The sequence below is a fragment of the Athene noctua genome, chromosome 24 (genome assembly GCF_965140245.1).
Source record: "Athene noctua chromosome 24, bAthNoc1.hap1.1, whole genome shotgun sequence".
Lineage (NCBI taxonomy): Eukaryota > Metazoa > Chordata > Aves > Strigiformes > Strigidae > Athene > Athene noctua.
In genome coordinates this window covers 2,480,493-2,498,800 of record NC_134060.1, presented here as the reverse complement: position 1 = coordinate 2,498,800, position 18,308 = coordinate 2,480,493, and the positions used below count along the sequence as shown (strand labels likewise).

Sequence of the window (18,308 nt, the reverse complement as noted above, 5' to 3'; positions counted from 1 at the left end):
GCCGGTGTGTCAGTGTGGGTTGGGGCGAGCCGGGCTGTGTGTGGGTGTGGGGGGACACGTACCGCCACTGTGGGGACCCCAAAATGGGAGGCTGGAGCGGGGCAGGGAGCGGCAGCGGCACCGCAGGGCAGGCGATGCCAGCGGGACGTGGAGGGGAGCTGGGGACTGTGCCCAGCTCTGCCGTGGAGCCCTGGTCCAGGGCGCGGGGGGTCTGCAATGGCCAGGACCCCTCGGTGCCAGGAGGAGGAGGAGGAGGCTGGAGCCCGCGGGGCCGGGAGCGTGGGGTGACGGCGCTGTGCTGTGTTGCAGTTCACGGCGCGTGGGAGGAGTGGTCCCCGTGGAGCCTGTGCTCGGTGACCTGCGGGCGAGGGGCCAGGACCAGGACGCGGCGGTGCGTGGCCCCGCGGCGCGGAGGGAAAGCCTGCGAGGGCCCCGAGCTGCAGGCCAAGCCCTGCAATATCGCGACCTGCCTGGGTCAGTACCTCCCCCTCCTCCCTGCTCCTTCTTCCCCCCAGGGATGCCAGGAGACGGGCACAGGCCGAGAGCCAGGGCCGTGCTCCCGGCACGGGGACGGGTGGCACCGCCACGGGGACCTGGGACAGCCCGTGGGCACGCGGGTGCTGTGACATGGGGTTCACCCTCCTGTCCCCGCTGGAAGCCCAGTGGTGAGCTGGCTCTGTTGGCCATGCCAGGGGGCCTCAAGTCCCCACCGTGGGCAGGGTGGACCAGCCTGGGGACCATGGAGGAGCTGTCTCCTTCCCTCTCCATCTCCTGTGGCTGATGTCCCCCAGGGCAGGCACAGCGCTGGCACCGGCGTGGCACAGGGACATTGTGGGGCACCAGGGAGGTGCAAAGGGGGTCAGCTGCAGGGTCTGTGCGTGAGTGGCAGCATCATCTCTGTCCCTTCCTCCTGTGTGCCAGGCATGGCTGTGGTGGTGGCCGGGGGGGTGCTGTGGTGGTGGCCGGGGGGTGCTGTGGTGGTGGCCGGGGGGTGCTGTGGTGATCCCAGGGGTGCCGTGTCAGGGCCAGCGTCCCTGTGGGGACCCCACATGCGGTGTGGGGAGGCCGGCAGTGGGCTGGGAGCAGGAGGGATCATGGGAGCTGAGGGGTGCACGGGGTGCACCCCGTCTGCTGCAGCTCTGGCAGGAGGGACATGCGACTTGTGGCACATGGCTTTTGCCGTGGCAGCCCCATGGAGATGCTGCTGGAGTGGTGAAAGCTCAAGAGCCCCTTCCCCGCCTGCCCTGGCCCATACAGCGATGCCGGGGCTGCTGGGTTTGGCAGGGAGCAACGCTGAGGCTCACAGGTTTGATGAGGAGCAATGCCGGGGCTGCCAGCTTTGGCAGGGAGCGATGCCAGAGCTCACAGGTTTGGTGGGGAGCAATGCTGGGGCTCACAGGTTTGATGGGAGCAATGCTGGGGCTACTGGTTTTGGCAGGGAGCGATGCTGGGGCTACTGGTTTTGGCAGGGAGCGATGCTGGGGCTGTTAGGTTTGGTGGTGAGTGATGCCAGGGCTCACAGGTTTGATGGGGAGTGAGGTTGGGGCTCACGCTTTTGGCAGGGGGTGATGCTGGGGCTACTGGATTTGGCAGGGAGCAATGCTGGAGCTGCTGGATTTGGCAGGGAGTGGTGCCAGGACTCACAGGTTTGGCAGGGAGTGATGCTGGGGCTACTGGTTTTGGCAGGGAGTGATGCCAGGGCTCACAGTTTTGGCAGGGAGTGATGCTGGAGCTACTGGTTTTGGCAGGGAGCAATGCTGGAGCTGCTGGGTCTGGCAGGGAGCGATGCCGGGGTCCGGCGAGCGTGGCCACGCAGCAGGGCTGGCCATTGCGGTGCAGCGGGGCCGTAGCAGCAGCCACCCGGGGTGTGTGGGGGCCAGTCCCGGTGACAGTCCCCCCCAACCGGCGCAGGATTCGGCGCTGGCTGTTGAGGTCGGCACGGGAGGAACCGGCACGTCTGTAGGTTGGACCCGTCTGACGGAGAGCCCGGCGCGGGTGGCGGGGAGCCGGGGCCGCGGCGGCCGAGGGGCCGCCGGCCGGTGGGGGCTGACGCCGCTCTCGCTTGTCCCCGCAGTGGAAGGGCAGTGGCTGGAGTGGGGCGCCTGGAGCCGCTGCTCCGTCACCTGCGCCAACGGCACCCAGCAGCGGACGCGCAAGTGCAGCGTCTCGGCCCACGGCTGGGCTGAGTGCCGGGGGGCCCACGCCGACGCCCGGGAGTGCTCCAACCCCACCTGTCCCAGTAAGGCCCCCGCGCGCTGTCGGGGGGGTGGGGAGAGCAGGGAGGGGGAGGCCACACGTGCCCAGCCGTGGCTTTGGCCGTAAAGCTGCTGCGGTGTCGCCGCCAGCGGTGCTGGAATCCCCCCCCTGCGCCGCGGGTGCTGGGAGAGCAGGAGCCAAAGGGTGATACTGGGGATCAGCACCCCCCCCACACACCTCTTCTCGTGCCGGTTGCTCCCTCCAGGCACATCCCAGCCGGAGGAGCCGCGGATTCGTCCTGTGTCACCCTGGGGGGACCCGTCGGTGGCGGCAGGTCCCGCCGTGCTTCGGGTGCGCAAGCACGTGCGAGCTCTCGCACGTGCACATGGGGCAGCTCGTGGGGCTGGGGGGCAAAGTCAGGCCAAAGGATGGACCCCATCCTCACTCATCCTGTCCTGCGACCCCGTCCTCGTCCTTCAACCCTCCGGTGCCGGTGGCAGGCGCGGAGGGAGGCGGTTGCTGCGCCGTGTGGCGGCGGGGAGGGGGGGGGTCTTGTCTAACAGAGATTTAAATCATGGCTCCGTGGATTTCACACCCTGCGGGGGCTCTCGATTCCTGGCGCTGTTGATGGTGCCTGTTAATCCTGCCCTGTCCCCGTCCCCTCGGGTGTCACCGAGCCGGGTGTCCCACAGTGTCCCCCATCCCCGCAGCCGACAGCAAGTGGGGGCCGTGGAACCACTGGAGCCTCTGCTCCAAGACCTGCGACACGGGCTGGCAGCGCCGCTTCCGCATGTGCGAGGGCACCGGCGTGCAGGGCTACCCCTGCGAGGGCAGCGGCGAGGAGGTGAAGACCTGCAACGAGAAGAAGTGCCCAGGTACGGGGCACCCTGTCCCACCCCCCCTGCCCACCTCCTCCTCCCCAGCACCCATCACCCCGCATCCAGGCTGCGCCCTGACCCCAACTTCCCACCCCCCAGCCTACCACGAGATGTGCAAGGACGAGTACGTCATGCTGATGACCTGGAAGAAAACGGCTGCCGGGGAGGTCACCTACAACAAATGTCCCCCCAACGCCACAGGTGAGCGCCCCCAAACCCCCCCCTGCCATGCCCTGGAGCAGGGCAGGGGGGCGGTGGGTGATATCGGGGTGCCAGGCGGTGCCCCCCCCGTCCTCGACGTGCCGGTGTTGAACCCGTTTCTCCCGCGCAGGGTCCGCCAGCCGCCGGTGCCTGCTGAGCCCCCACGGGGTCGCCTACTGGGGGGTCCCCAGCTTCGCCCGCTGCGTCTCCCACGAGTACCGATACTTGCATCTCTCAGTAGGTGCACGCTCTGGCGCGGCCCCCCCGCCCCCCTCCCCCCAGCCTCCACTCCCCCTACCCCAGCCCTGCACCTTGCTTTGCCACCACATGGGGAAACTGAGGCAGGGACCCCCCCCCAGGAAGGGCTGGGGGAGGAGTTGTGCTCTTGTGTCCTCAGGGGATGGCTCTCAGGATGGGAAGGACCCCCCCCACCTCTCCCCACACCCCCACTGCTGCCCTAATTAGTGTAATTAGCTCTGTGGTCCCCACCGCCCAGGCTCTGCGAGGGGGCTGGGGACACGGAGCGCTGCTGGGGGTGGGGTGCTGGTGGCCAAATGACACCCGTGTCCCCCCTTTCCCCCCCCCCCTCCTGCCACCCCTGTTCAAGCTGCGGGAGCACCTGGCCAAGGGGCAGCGGGTGCTGGCGGGCGAGGGCATGTCCCAGGTGGTGCGGAGTCTGCTGGAGCTCGTGGCCCGCAAGACCTACTACAGCGGGGACCTGCTCTTCTCCGTGGAGATCCTGCGCAACGTCACCGACACCTTCAAGAGGGCCACCTACACCCCGTCCTCCGAGGACGTGCAGGTAGCGGGGCAGGGGACGGCGAGGGACACCCCCCGGGGGAGGTGGCGGCGGTCGGTCCCCGGAGCCCAGCCCCGCTGAGCCCCGTCCCCGCAGCGCTTCTTCCAGGTGGTGAGCTACATGGTGGACGCGGAGAACCGGGACAAGTGGGAGGATGCTCAGCAGGTGAGTGGTCCAGGACACGGGGAAGGGGGGGTGACCGGAGCAGCCCGGAATGTCCCCAGCCTAGGGGACGCATCCCGGCAGGGCTGCGGAGCTGGTCTGTCACCCGCAGGTCTCGCCTGGCTCCGTGCACTTGATGAAGGTGGTGGAGGACTTCATCCACCTCGTGGGGGACGCGCTCAAGGCTTTCCAGAGCTCCCTCATCGTCACCGACAACCTGGGTGAGCGGCGGGGCGGGCGCGGGGCGGCGGCGGGTGCGGGGAGCCGGGCGGTGACACCCGCTCTGCCCCGGCAGTGACCAGCATCCAGCGGGAGCCCGTCTCGGCCGTCTCCAGCGACATCAACTTCCCCATGAAAGGGCGCCGGGGCATGAAGGATTGGGCCCGCAGCTCCGAGGACAAGCTCTTCATCCCCAGGGAGGTGCTGAGCCTCGCCTCCGCCGGTGAGGCAGCGCTGGGCCGCGGGCGCCGGCACCTTCCGCACGCGTGTGTGTGCGTGTGTGTGCGTGTGCGCGAGGGTGGGTGCCCCTCTGGTGCTGCGCACATGCAGGCGCCTGTGTGAGCGCGCAGGCGGGAGGGGGCCTGTGTGTGTGTGCACGGGTGGGAGCACGCACGGGTGGGTGCGTGTGTGTGCACGCGTGGGTGCGCATCTGGGAGTACTCGTGTGTGAGAGCGGGCGCATCTGGGAGTGTGCATGTGGGTGCGTGTGTGAACATGCACGTGTGGGGACACGTCTGGGAGGGGGCACGTGCGTGAGCGTGCACGTCTGGGAGTGTACATGCATGAACGGGCATATCTGGGCATGTACACGTGTGTGCACGTGTGAGTGAACATGTGGGGGCACATCTGGGAGTGCACACGCATGAACAGGCACATCTGGGAGGGTACTCGTGGGTGTGAGCAGGCACATCTGGGAGTGTGCACGTGGGTGCGTGTGTGAACACGCACGTGTGGGTGCGCATCTGGGAGGGTGCACATGCATGAGCGTGCACATCTGGGAGTGTATATGCATGAGTGGGCACATCTGGGCTTGTACACATGTGTGCACATGTGAGTGAACATGTGTGTGCACATCTGGGTGTGCACACGCATGAACGGGCACATCTGGGAAGGTACTCGTGTGTGTGTGCACATCTGGGAGTGTGCATGTGTGTGAATATGTGAGCACGCACATGCGAGTGCACATCTGTGAGCGTACATGGGTGTGTATGTGTGAGTGAACATGTGGGTGCACATCTGGGCGTGCACATGTATGTGCATGTGTGAGCGTGCACATGCGGGTGCACATCTGGGATATACACGTGTATGTGTGAGTGTGCGCATCTTGGAGTGTGCGTGTGCATGCACGTGTGAATATGCACATGTGGGTGCACATCTGGGAGTGCACACACGTGAACAGGCACATCTGGGAGCGTACTCGTGTGTGTGTGTGAGCGTGCACATCTTGAAGTGTGCATGTGTGTGCACTGTGAACGTGCACATGTGAGCACGCCCATGTGAGCGCACATCTGGTGCGGTGCACATGCAGGCACCTCCGTGAAGCGGCACATCTGACAGCGTGCATGTATGCGCATGTGTGAGTGCACATGTGCTGCACATCTGGGAGCGTCGTCCTGTGTGTGCGTGGGCACATCTGGCAGTGTGCATGTGTGCACACGTATGAGCGTGCACATGTGACACCCACCTTTTGTTGAGCACATGCATGTGTGAGCGCGCGTACCTGTGAATGCACATGTGTGTGCACATCTGGTGAGCACCTCTGTGCCCGCGGAGCACACACACGTGTGGTGCAGGGCACACTCGCACAGGCGTAGGAGCACGCCTACCCGGGAGCGTGCACGTGTGTGTGTATGAGTGTGAACTCGGCCATTGCGTGGCCGAGGCTGTGCACACCTGCGAGCGTGCAGGCGGCCTCCTGCCAGCCCACACGTGTCCGCGTGTGTCGGGGCGGGGGGGGGGCGCACGTGTCCCCTCGCACACGTGTGTGGGCGCTCGCCGAGCCCCCGCGTGTGCCGGGCGCTGGATCACGGCGCCGCTTTCCCTTCTCCCCTCTCCCTGCAGAAACCGAGGAATCGTCCCACTTCGTCATCGGGGCCGTGCTCTACCGCACCCTGGGCCTCATCCTGCCCCCGCCCCGGTGAGTGGGGCCACCAGCTGCCGTGTCCCCCACGCTGCGTGTCCCCCCCCCTCCCTGTGACAGCCCCTCCCTCCCTGCAGGACCCCCCTGGCCGTCACCTCCAAGGTGCTGATGGTGACAGTGCGCCCGCCGACCAAGCCCGCGGAGCCCCTCGTCCTGGTGGAGCTCTCCCACATCATCAACGTGAGTGTGTGTGTGTCCCCCCCCCGCTCCGTGTCACCTCTCAGTCCCGTGTGGGTCCCCCCCAGCCCCTGAGAACCAGGCAAGGGCCATCAGCTCGCAGCTGGTGGCCACAAGCCCTCGGCTCTGTGCCCGCGGCGGGGATGTGCCAGCGCTGGGGGAGCTGGGCAGGTCCCCAGAGACCCTCCCGGGGGTGGGAGCCGGGGGGGGGGGGTGACACACCAACCCGCCCGTCTGTCCGCAGGGCACGTCCCACCCGCAGTGCGTCACCTGGGACTACTCGAGGACGTGAGTGAGGGACGGGGACACCCTGGCTGTGCCCTCGCTGGTGGGCGACGCGGGGCTGTGGGGGTGGGCTGTCCCGGCACCCCGTCGGTCCCCTGGGGGGTGGCGGGGGGGACGGGGGGAGCAGGGCTGGTCCCTTCGGGTGGCCGAACGCCTCTGGCTGCGGGTGATTTGTGCCGCGGCGTGACGCTGGGGACAGATGCCACCAGCCTGATGAGTGTGGCAGGTCTCAGCCCGGCCTGGGGATGGGGAGCGCGGGGGGGGGCTGGCTGCGTTCCCAGCTGTCCCACAGACCCAGTTCCCAGTTTCCCCGCCTTGCTGGGAGCTGGGGCTGCTCTCCCTGTGCGTGGCCAATGTCACCACGGGGCACCCCCTCCCGTGGCCCAGGGGGGTCCCCGTGGCAGGAGGGGTCCCTGAGGTGGGGGGAGCATCACCCGCTCCTGGGCAGGATCTGGCTTTGGGGTAGCCATAGCTCATGTCGGGGGGGGGATGTGGGTGCCCAGGGGCCTGCCCTGGTGCTGCCTCAGCCCCCCCCTCCATCCCCACCACCCCTCTTCCCAGGCCTGACCCCCTCCCCCTGCAGTTCCCCCCCCCCCCCAACCTGGGTGGGATAATTAGCAATCAAGTCTTTGCGGTGCACGGATCCGCCCCGGGGCAGGCGGGGGGTGGCTTCACCCCCCAACCATGGGCTCGGGGGATCAACCTCTCACCTGCCAGTGCCACCCCCCCCCCCCCCAAAATCTGCCTCCCCCCAGGCAGGGTCCAGCAAAGGGTTAAGGCGTGAGAGGGGCTGCGTGTGTGTGTTTGATCATTTCTCCCTCGCGCTGGTCCCGTTAATCAGGGATGCTGGCTTGGGAAACTGGGACACGGAGAGCTGCCAAACCCTGGAGACCCTCCCCGCGCACACCAAATGCCAGTGCCGCCAGCTCGCCACCTTCGCCGTCCTCGCCCAGCTGCCCCGAGACCTGGTAGGGGACAGGGAGGGGGGACAGGGATGAGCCTGCTGGGATCACAGACCATGGAATGGGGCGGGGGGGTGATGCCCTGGCTGCGGGGCCTGGCCGAGGTGGGGGTGCTGAGGGGGGTGGGGATGGACGTTGCCTGCAGGCACCCTGAGGGGATGGGGGTGGGGGGTGCTGCTGGGTTTAAGGGGAGGGGGGGTCTCCCACCAGGCAGGGGAAGAGCCCCCCGCACCCCACTGGCACCCTGAGGGTGTGTTTGTGTGAGCAGGGGGGTGCCAGGCCTCGATATGGGGCATTGCTGTGTGCCAGGAGGGGAGGGGGCAGCCCCGGCCTCCCCCCCCACCCCATTGCTATTCCACCCGCATCCCCCGTTGGCATGGAGATGGGCACGGGTCCCTGGGAAGGCGCCTTGGCTGCGGCCACCAACCCCCTCCGGCACCCGGGGGTCCCCAAAGAGGGGGGAGTGGGGGGCCCAGTGGGGGCAGGGGGCTGTCAGGGAGCTGTGGGGGGCTCAGCCACTCCCCCCACCCCATTCCATGCCAGGCCATGGACCCCTCGGGCACCCCGTCGGTGCCGCTGATGATCGGCTGCGCCGTCTCCTGCATGGCCCTGCTGACCCTGCTGGTGATCTACGCTGCCTTCTGGAGGTGACCCGGGGACAGCTGGGGACCCGGGGGGGCACCTGGGGCACGAGGCTTTGTGGGGAGGGGGCGGCAAAGGGGGTCACAGCATGAGCAAAGGCTCAGCATCGATGTGATTAAATGCAACGTGGCGGGAAGAGAATAACCCCGGGTGGGAGAGGTGCCCAGGCTGCCTGGCACTGCCCCTGGCCCGTCGGCAGCATGGGGGGGACGTGGGGACAGGGACGTGGGGACGGGGATGTGGGACACTGGCACCCCAGCCCCACGCCGCGCCTGCCCGCAGGTTCATCAAGTCAGAGCGCTCCATCATCCTGCTCAACTTCTGCGTCTCCATCCTGGCCTCCAACATCCTCATCCTCGTGGGCCAGTCCCAGATGCTCAGCAAGGTGGGTGCCACCACCATGTCCCCCCACTCCGCGGGGTCCCCGGGTGGGTGCAGGGGCTGTGGAGGGGTCTGAGCCTTCTCTTCCTGGCTGGTCGCCTCGTCCCTTCTGGCTCCCAGCAGCAGATTGGATTTGGATTAACTCGATCTCGGGATTAAATCCTTTATGCCGGTGGCTTTGACACAAACCTCGCTTGGCGTGGGAGTTTAACCGCTGCGGTGCCGGGCGTGTGGCCACGGTGGTGCCACGATGGTGCCACATGCCTCCTCCCCGTGACGCGCCCGCGTCCCCGCAGGGCGTGTGCACCATGACGGCCGCCTTCCTCCACTTCTTCTTCCTCTCGTCCTTCTGCTGGGTGCTGACGGAGGCCTGGCAGTCCTACCTGGCGGTGATCGGCCGGATCCGGACACGCCTGGTCAGGAAACGCTTCCTGTGCTTGGGATGGGGTAAGAGCCTGGCAGGGCTGGTCCCGCCATGGGGTGGAGGGGAGGCGCCGCGCCCCACTCCTGGGTACCCCCCCAGGGTTATCAGAAGGAGAAACTGAGGCACAACAGAGGAAAGCAGGACCCAGGTCCCTTCGCCGTGGCACCCTCTGACCAACCAGACCATGGGGAGCTGCCCCATCCCTGTCCCCATCCACAGGGGTGATGCCGGGGGGGACACACGCACACACAGCGATGCCACCCCCCTGCAGCTCCAGCCTCGTCTCCTCTCTCCAGGGTTGCCAGCCCTCGTGGTCGCAGTCTCCGTCGGCTTCACGCGGACCAAAGGCTACGGGACGGCGAGCTAGTATGTGGGGATGGCGGGGGGGGACACAGGGCTGGGCACGGGGACCTCTCCAGACTGGGAGCAAGGGATGGGGACAGGGGACGTCCCCTCTCCGCCAGCCCCTGACACGCTGCGGTCCCCTGCAGCTGCTGGCTCTCGCTGGAGGGCGGTTTGCTCTACGCCTTCGTGGGACCTGCTGCTGTCATCGTGCTGGTGAGCTGACCCCGAGCCTTGCGCCCCCCCAAAACCCCACCCGGGTGCGTGGCAGCTGCCGCCAGCCCCAGCTGACAGGGGGGGCTCCGTGCCCGGCCCTAACGCTGGCGCTGCTCCCGCCCAAGGTGAACATGCTGGTCGGCATCATCGTGTTCAACAAACTCATGTCCCGCGACGGCATTTCAGATAAGTCCAAAAAGCAGCGAGCTGGGTAAGTGCCCTGCGCCCCGCGGGGCTGTCCCTGGGGCTGGCGCGGAGCACCCTGCCCCGCCGCGGGGCATGGCATGGGGGCACCCCTGGGAGCGGGCTGAGGACGGGGCAGACTTCACTTCATCAGTGGGCGCCGGGGACCAAGCCCAGGGCGACCGAAGCCCCTTGTTGGGGGCTGCTGGAGGGGCAGTAGCTGTGGGGTGGGGAGGGGACAGTCACCCCCAAACCTTCCCCTGGGGAAGGGGGAGCCGCACGCCACGGCCCCCCCTCCCTGCTGTCAGCGGAGGGGGCTGAGCCCTGCCCACCCCATCCCGCTGCCGCTTGGCCACCCCGGCTCGTCATTAACTGCTGCCACCCTCGACTAACCCGGCTCTCTCTCTCTCTTTTTCTTTTCCTTCTCCCATTTGCTTTTTGCCTGTGTCCGTCCATCCATCCATCCGTCCGTCTGTCCATCCCCGCCAAATCCCTGCCATCCCGCTCTCTCACGGCCTTGCTCCCCGCCGCCTGCATCCCCGCGTGGCCCGGTCCTGGCCGCGGGGCGCTGGGGGGGGTGGTGGGCGCGTAGCTCCAAGCCCCCCCCCTGCGGCAACCTGCTGCTGAAATGCACCAAGTGCGGCGTGGTGTCCAGCGCGGCCATGACCTCCGCCACCGCCAGCAGCGCCATGTTAGTGCCCGCCACGCGCCCACATCGCCCCCCCACCCCGCCCCGAGCACAGCCTTGCACCCTGCGCAATGATGGGGGGGGTGGGGGGGAGCTGTGGGCTCTGTGGGCATCGCCCCGGGGTGGGGGATGGGGTTCTGGGTTGGGGTTGGGGGGGGGGGTTCCATGGGTAGGGCGAAGGCTTTGTGCTCGGGGTGGCCCCCTCCGGGCGCGGGGTGCGCGCGTCCCACCGTGGCCATCACGTCTGCATGGCATGGCTTCCCGCAGGTCACGTCATCTCCGGGGTAGGGGCGCGGGGGGGGCTCAGCTCTTCTTCCCCCCCATCCCCCGGGGGGGTGGTTTGGGAGCGGGGAGGGCGCGAGGGCCGCGGGCTAGTGCCTCTCCCGGCACGTGAGCCCCCACGGGTGCTGGTTGGGCTGTGACTGCTGCCACCCGGGTCAGCCCAGGCCCCTGCTCCCAGGGCGATAGAAACAGCCCCCAAATTCTCTGCTGAAAAAGAAAGAAATCCCCTTTCTGCTCTTCTTGCGGCTGCGGGAGGGTGACAGTGGCCTGCATCCCCCCAGCACCCTCAGTGCTGGCTGTGCGGGGACAGGGACATGCACACTTAGCCATGCCGGTGGCTCAGCCTGGGGGGGCAGAAGGAGCCCAAGGGCCCCTCACCCCAAAGCGTCAGCGCCCCAAGCACCCCGCCAGCGCCAGCCTGGGGACACCGAGGAAGAGGGGCCAGCAGGGAGGGGGGGGCCTGGCGGGGTACACGGCATCCGCAGGGCGTTCGGGCTCGGTCAAGCCCCGGCCGCGCTTATGGGGTGAGGGGGGATGCTTGGGGGGCTGTTGCAGGGTGGGGGGGGATGCTCGGGGGGCTGTCACGGGGTAGCCCCGGCGCAGCAGGCTCACCCTGGCCCCTCTCTCCCTGCCCCAGGGCATCGCTGTGGAGCTCCTGCGTGGTCCTGCCTCTGCTGGCGCTGACCTGGATGTCGGCCGTGCTCGCCATGACCGACCGGCGCTCCATCCTCTTCCAGGTCCTCTTCGCCGTCTTCAACTCCGTCCAGGGCTTCGTCATCATCACCGTCCACGGGTTCCTGCGCCGAGAGGTGGGGCGGCCCCGGAGGGGTGCCAAGGGGGGGGCCCCTGGCCGCGGGGCCGTGACCGGCTCTGTCCCCGCAGGTCCAGGATGTGGTGAAGTGTCAGATGGGGGGGTGCAGGAGCGAGGAGAATGAAAACTCGCCCGACTCCTGCAAGAACGGGCAAGTGCAGATCCTGGTGAGTGCGGCAGCGCCCGCACGGGCCGGGCAGGGCGGGGCAGGGTCCCCCTTGCAAGCCCCGCTGCTCCCCGTGCTGGCCAAGATGCATTCATTTCCCCATCTCTCCCCCTCTCTTTCTCTCTCCTCTCTCTCTCTCTCTTTCCCCTCTTTCTGTATTTTTATAGACAGATTTTGAAAAGGACGTTGACCTGGCGTGTCAGACAGGTAAGGTCTCCCCTGCCCACTGTGCTGGGGACAGGGATGTCACCGTGCCAAGCCTGGGGAGGGACAGGCAGCGTGTGCCGGGGCGGGCGCGACGCCACTGTGCAGGGGGTCGATCCAGCCCCCCCGCGGGACCCCCGGGGCCGGCTCTGACCCCGCTCCCTGCCCGCAGTGTTGTTCAAGGAGGTCAACACCTGCAACCCCGCCACCATCACGGGCACCTTGTCCCGGATCTCCCTGGACGGGGACGAAGATCCCAAGCTCAACACCACCTCGGAGAGTGGGCTGGGTTTCTCCAGCCTCCCAGGGAACATCCCCCCCACCAGCATCCTGGTCCAGGTCCCCAAAATGACGCCCAACGTGGTGGCCGGCTTGAGCGAGCTGGGTGACCCGCCGGCGCAGCCGCTGAGCCTGGAGGCGCCGGGTCCCGTCTACCTGTGCACGGAGAGCAGCCTGCGGCCCCTGGACTACGGCTGGCTGCGGGCCCCCGAGCCCCCCCACGAGAGCGACTACATGATGCTGCCCCGCCGGACCGGCAGCCTCAAGCCCTTCCAACGGGAGGAGGGTACCCTGGGCCCCGGCACCGAGGAGGGGGTGCCCGGTGGGACAGGACGCCCGGTCGCCGAGGGGGATGCTTACCCCGGCTTCGTCGCGGTGGATCACGTCAACGTGAACTTGAACCAGCCCTACGGGACGGTGAAGACCCCCTACGGCCTCCAGTTCAAGCAGCACCCCACTGTGCGGCAGATCCTGGCCTCGGAGCTGTCGGAGCGCAGCCGCACCATGCCCCGCACCGTCCCGGGCTCCGCCATGAAAGTGGGGTCCCTGGAGGTGAGTGGGGGGGCTGGATACATCCCGGGGAGGGGGAGAGATGTGTGGGAGGGGAACCCGCATGAGCCTGCGTGCGTGTGTGGAGCTGCGTGAGCTGCCCCCGTGCTCGCTGCTCGCCCCCACAGCGCGGGGATAAGCTGCGGGTCCCCCAGCTCGCCCGGGAGCCCCGTGTCCCCAGCGGGGCTCCGTCCCCTGCCAGTGGCATGGCTGAAGGCTGGCATGAGCCCCCCCCCACCCTGCCCTGCTCCCCTCTGCATCCTGAACCTGCAAAGACCTTTCCCTTTTCTTCTCCCGCTCCTCCCGCTGCGTGTCCCCTGCCAGAGGAAGAGGTTGCGATACTCCGATCTGGACTTTGAGGTAAGTCCTTTGACAGCCCGTGTCACCGGTGCCCGCCATGGGGTCAGGTGCCCTCTGGTGACCGAGCCACCTTGTCCCCGGTTCCCTCTGGCTCGCTGTCAGTGAAGGAGGAGATTTACACCAGGCCATAACGAGCGTTGGCTCGTGATTAAAACACCAGCGCCGAGAGCAGAGGTGGTGCAGGGGGTTCTGCCACTCGCCTGCACCCTCTGCCACGGGTCTGGGGGTGCCCGGGGTGGATATGGGGGATGAGGAGGGGTACGGGGATGGGGAGGGGGGTGTGCTGAGGGGCACGGGGCCGTGCTGGATGCCAACGGCCGCTCTCGCCCCGCAGAAGGTGATGCACACACGGAAGCGCCACTCCGAGCTCTACCACGAGCTCAACCAGAAGTTTCACACGCTGGACCGGTACCGGGCCCCGGCTGCCGGCTCGTCCAAGGTGAGGTCCTGGGGGTCCCATCCTGCCCCGCTCTGCTCCCCTGCACCCCTCCACCTCCCCCCTGCGTGGACCAGGGCATTGCAGGGAGGAGGGGGGGGAGACGGGGCAACCCGGGAGCTGAGCGCTGTGGGTTTATTTCCGCAGCGAGAAAAGCGGTGGAGCGTCTCGTCGGGCGGCGGGGACAAGAGCGTGGCCAACGTAAGTGCCAAAACCCCCTCCCTGGGGCTGACCTGGATGGGGCCGGAGGGTGGTGCTGGGGGGGACAGAGCCACGCGCCCTGGCCGCTTGCCGCAGCTCCCTCTCGCCTCGCAGGATGCGGCCAGCCCCGAGGAGCCGCAGGTGCAGGTGCCGGCCGCGCCGCCGAAGCCGTGGAGCACGTTCAAGGCGATGACGCTGGGGTCCCTGCCCAGCGCCCACCGGGACCGGCTGGAGCTGCGCTGCGCGGACTGGGAGGGCCCCTGCGCCGGCCTGGATGTGACCGACGGCGACTTCCAGACGGAGGTGTGAGCCCCCGCGCCCTCCGCCTTCGCCCCGGCGCAGGGCGAACCGGGTTCACTCCGTCCTCGGCGGCCGGGGGGGGTCCCTGCCTGGCCGGAGCCGTCCCTACGGGAGGGACCGTGCTCCCCCCACCCCCGGTCGCAGCCGCCCCCCGCCCGTCCTCGCGCGGTTTCTCCTCTCTGCCACCCTCCGGACGTGGGTGTGGAGGGGACACGCGCACCCCCCCTCCACGTTCACCCACCGATCACGCCTGCACCCCCCCACCCCGGGGCAGGACCGGCCCGTCGAAGCCGTCGGATCTTCGTTCTTTTCTACCGGGATGTTTCTTCACGCCGTGCACCGTGTGCACGCGAGCGGCCACCCCTCGCCCCCCCACCCCGGGGCCCCGTGGCCGCCCCCTCCCAGCCCTCCCCACCATCCCCACCCCACGGGGCAGGTGCTGTCGTTGTTGGAAATAAAAGTTCACTCTCTGTGGTGCCGTGGGGCCGCGGCCGCCGCCTCGTGCTTCGTGTCGGGGGGGGTCTGGGGTGGTCGTCACCCAGTGGGCTCCCCCTCGACGTGGCCAGGGCTGAGCCCGCCTTGCAAACGAGCGTCTTATCGCGGGAGCCAAGAGCAGTAAATTACATGGTAATTAATCTATGAGCAAATTAACGACTTTGGAGGCAATTAACCATGTGAGCTGCGGAGGCAGGTAAGGTGGGGCGCCTCGCACTGCCGGAGCATCCCCAGCACAGGCACTACGGGGTGTTGCGACCTGCTGGGCTGCCCGTGGCACCGGGGACAGGTCAGGGTGGGCTGGCAAGGTGGCAGCGTGGCTAGTGGCCGTGGCTGTGATCACTGGGCTCGTGTCCCAAGAGGACACTTTTGTATCGTGGTGCTCAGCGCCTCGGGGACGAAGGAGAGCTGCGCTGAGCGGGAATCTGTGGTGTGGAGCAGGTGCCCCGGCATCAAAACCCTCCCGCCGTGGCGTGCCGTAATGCGGGAAGCAGGCCCTGGTCACGGCTATTGCTGCCCAGTTTGCACCAGTGGCCTCCAAGGTGCTGGTTTGCTCCTCATCGGCGCTGCAGTGGTGCTCCAGGGACCCCGGGATACTGGGGTGACCCCAGGGTGCTGGGGGGACCCCGGGGTGTTAGGTAACCATGTTTTCTCCTGTCACAGCATCAGTGAGTCCTCGTCGGTGCAGGCCCGGGGTGGTGAGACAAGGAGTGAGATGGGGGAGGCTAAAGGGGGGTGTCATTGACCGAACCTGTCCCCGGAGCGCACGGAGCTGCCAGCACCCACCACGACTCAGTTGGCACCAGCGTGGCTGGGAAGGACCAAGTGTCCTTGCTGGGGGGGTCCCTCGCTGGGGATGGGCCGTGCCTGTGCCCATGGAATTGGGGACCCCCACAGGAGCCAGAAAGGAGTGCGGGAAGGTGCTGCAGGAGAGGGCCATGGATTTGGGGGTGCTGCGTCTGGTGGGGGGACAGAGGGGTGGGAAGGCTGAGCCGAGGGAGGGGGCAGACACCTCCCACCCAGAGCCCCGGCTCAGCCCGGCCGTGCCGCCGGTGCTGTGTGGTGATTCCCTCTCTGCTCCCAGCGCCAGCCCCGTGGTTTCCCACCAGCTCCCTCGGCCTCCCAGTGTCTTGCCAGAAGCTCACTGGTTCCCACTGGCGTGGGGCCCTTGGCAGAGCGGTGCCGCGGGGTGGGGGCCACAAGCCCCCATGGGTCTGGAGATGCTGCTCCCAGCCCCAACGCATCCATGCTGGGGCACCAGGGCAGGATGCGGCCCCCGGAGTGTGTGTGGGGGTGTCTCTCCTCACCCCCCCCCCCGGCAGTCCAATTAAGGCTGAACGCTTAATTGCATAACCCAGTCCATCCCAGCACCGCCCAGTTCGGGTTTGGGGTGCGGGAAGGAGCGGGCTGGGGGCTGCAGCACAGTGATGGGAGCAGGGAGGGGGTGACCACCCTTGGAGGAGGTGAGGGAAGGGGCCGAATTTTTCCCACCCACCCCATTAGAGTCTCCCCAAAGCAGAAAGGGGAGACGCGGGGGGGTCCCGGGCCCGGCGCAGCCGCCTCCTGCCCCCGGGTTTGTTGGTGCTGGGCTGGCGCCAGCTCCAGTTGTGCAACAGATGCTGGAGCCACGGCACAGGGAGGGGGCCAGGCCTGTGGGGGGGGGCTTCAGCTGCCCATGCTGCGGGGGCGCGACGGGGCTGCAGGAGAGGCTGCGGGTGGGTGACAGGGCCCAGCATGGCGAGGGGCTGCCGTGGAGCTCGGCCGTGGCTCCCCGGCCCCACGGAGAGTGTGGGGTGGGAGGCTGGACAGTGCTCCGGGGGGGATGCTGTGGGTGGGGGGCACTGGCCCCTCCCCAGGAGTGCTCATCTTGGCCTGACTGCTAATTTTGCTAATAATAGCAGCCGGGTAACTCTCACTCTGGTTGCTGGGAGCCACCACGAACTGGGATCCCCCCGCCCTGCGCTTGGGGGGACCCGGGGCCAGCTCCGGCTCCCCCCCCCATCCCTTCCCAGCCAAACACAGCCGTGAGAGACAGCGTCAGGGTTTCCTGGGGCATCTGTTGGCAATTAGCAGCTTTTATTACTCATGGAGACGCCATATGCGGTGAGGGAATGGAGCCCGGGCGAGAGGCGCAGGCTTGCAGCGTGCCCCAGCACAGGGTGGGGAGGGAGGGGGGGACGGGGCGGGGGGCAGCCCCCAATCCTGCAGGTCCAGGCAGCGACTCGGGGGGTACGGGACGGGTCTGAGCAGGTTGGAGAACTCTGGAACCATTTTCCATCCGCAGCTTCCATCTGAGCCAAGCTGTACCCCCTCCCCGTGCCAAAAATATTCAGTTTGGGGGGCGGAAATGATGGAGAAACCGCTCGGAGGCTGCGCAGGGCGGCGTGGGGGGACGGCGAGCTCCGGCGCTTGGCTCCTCAACCTCTTCTCCCCTCGCTCTTCAGCAACGTATTTCCTCCAAAAGAGGCAAAACCGCTGTTTTAACACGGTGGAAACAAACGGGCCCCGTCAAGCTGGAAAGAATCCCTGCGGGCTCTTTCCTTCCCAGCGAACACTGGAACGGGGAGGGGGGGGTGTGGGGTGGAAGGGTTTAGGCCCAAATCGGTGCAGAAATAAATGCTGAAGCACCAAAATCCTTGCCACAGGAATTCCCTCCCGTGCGCTGCCCGGGCCAGCGTGCCGGCAGCTGCCTGCGAGCTGGCAGGTTCCAGCCAGCGTTACCCCAGCCCTCACCCCCCCGGCAGTGGGGGGCTTTGGGGGGGGACTGAGCTCGGCAGAGGAGGCGGGGAGCCCTGCGGTAACGCAACCGCCGCATGACGCTCGGGTTCGGAGGCAAATTGTCTCCAGCCTGAAAATTGCCGGGCTCTGCTCCGGCTCGTGTTTCTTGGCAGCCGGCGCGGCTGTTTCTTGGAAGCGCGGTTTGGCTCCGGTTTTTCCGCGCTGGGTCGGTGGGTAGAGGCCGCAGGATCCTGCTTTCCATCCCCTCAAGCTCGACATCGCTCCAGGGGATGCCGGCATGGGCTGGAGATAAACCGCTCCCCAATTTGCTGAGTGCTGGGGGAGCAGGATCCGGCCTCCTTCCCCCTCCCCGGCACAGCGAGCGCAGGCAGGAGCGGAGGTTTCCGCGCTGCGGCCCCTGGGGTCAGTGGGGTCCCTTCGTGCCACTGGATTGGGGACAACCTACCCAGGGGAGCACCTTGGCAAACTGAGGGAAACTGAGGCACGGGAAGAGCAGCAGGAGGGATTGGTGTGACCCCCCCAAAAGTGATTCACAGCTGAGTTGGAGGGTTCTGGGAGCTGCTGGTTATGCTGGTGTTAGCAAGGGGTGGGTTGTGGGGCCAGACTGGGTTGTGGGGCTGGGTTGTGGGGCCAGACTGGGTTGTGGGGCTGGGTTATGGGGCCAAACTGGGCTGTGGGGCCGTGCCTGGTGCTGGGGGCGAGTGCAGGTCCCACCCGCCCCAGGTCCCCCCACCCAGGAGGAGCACAAACCCCACTCATGCCCGGGGGCCTGTCGCTGCTGGGTGGCCACAGAGAGCAGCTCGGGTGCAGT

General features: G+C 67.7%; 1 protein-coding gene across 1 annotated transcript in view; it reads left to right on the top strand.

The window, feature by feature from the left end:
- ADGRB2 (adhesion G protein-coupled receptor B2) overlaps window positions 1–14,737 on the top strand; it is a 29,042-nt gene extending 14,305 nt beyond the window's left edge. The window contains exons 5-31 of the mRNA XM_074926029.1: window positions 2,075–2,239; window positions 2,907–3,071; window positions 3,174–3,275; window positions 3,406–3,512; window positions 3,883–4,077; window positions 4,171–4,239; window positions 4,349–4,457; window positions 4,532–4,678; window positions 6,297–6,372; window positions 6,453–6,555; window positions 6,797–6,840; window positions 7,679–7,805; window positions 8,343–8,446; window positions 8,724–8,826; window positions 9,119–9,269; window positions 9,543–9,612; window positions 9,738–9,804; window positions 9,930–10,015; window positions 10,580–10,678; window positions 11,595–11,766; window positions 11,840–11,935; window positions 12,102–12,141; window positions 12,311–12,969; window positions 13,291–13,326; window positions 13,661–13,765; window positions 13,910–13,963; window positions 14,078–14,737. Coding sequence (XP_074782130.1) covers window positions 2,075–2,239; window positions 2,907–3,071; window positions 3,174–3,275; window positions 3,406–3,512; window positions 3,883–4,077; window positions 4,171–4,239; window positions 4,349–4,457; window positions 4,532–4,678; window positions 6,297–6,372; window positions 6,453–6,555; window positions 6,797–6,840; window positions 7,679–7,805; window positions 8,343–8,446; window positions 8,724–8,826; window positions 9,119–9,269; window positions 9,543–9,612; window positions 9,738–9,804; window positions 9,930–10,015; window positions 10,580–10,678; window positions 11,595–11,766; window positions 11,840–11,935; window positions 12,102–12,141; window positions 12,311–12,969; window positions 13,291–13,326; window positions 13,661–13,765; window positions 13,910–13,963; window positions 14,078–14,272 — 3,446 coding nt within the window. The 3' untranslated portion in view covers window positions 14,273–14,737. The remainder of the gene's footprint in view (window positions 1–2,074; window positions 2,240–2,906; window positions 3,072–3,173; window positions 3,276–3,405; window positions 3,513–3,882; window positions 4,078–4,170; window positions 4,240–4,348; window positions 4,458–4,531; window positions 4,679–6,296; window positions 6,373–6,452; window positions 6,556–6,796; window positions 6,841–7,678; window positions 7,806–8,342; window positions 8,447–8,723; window positions 8,827–9,118; window positions 9,270–9,542; window positions 9,613–9,737; window positions 9,805–9,929; window positions 10,016–10,579; window positions 10,679–11,594; window positions 11,767–11,839; window positions 11,936–12,101; window positions 12,142–12,310; window positions 12,970–13,290; window positions 13,327–13,660; window positions 13,766–13,909; window positions 13,964–14,077) is intronic.
- The last annotated feature ends 3,571 nt before the right edge of the window (window positions 14,738–18,308 follow it).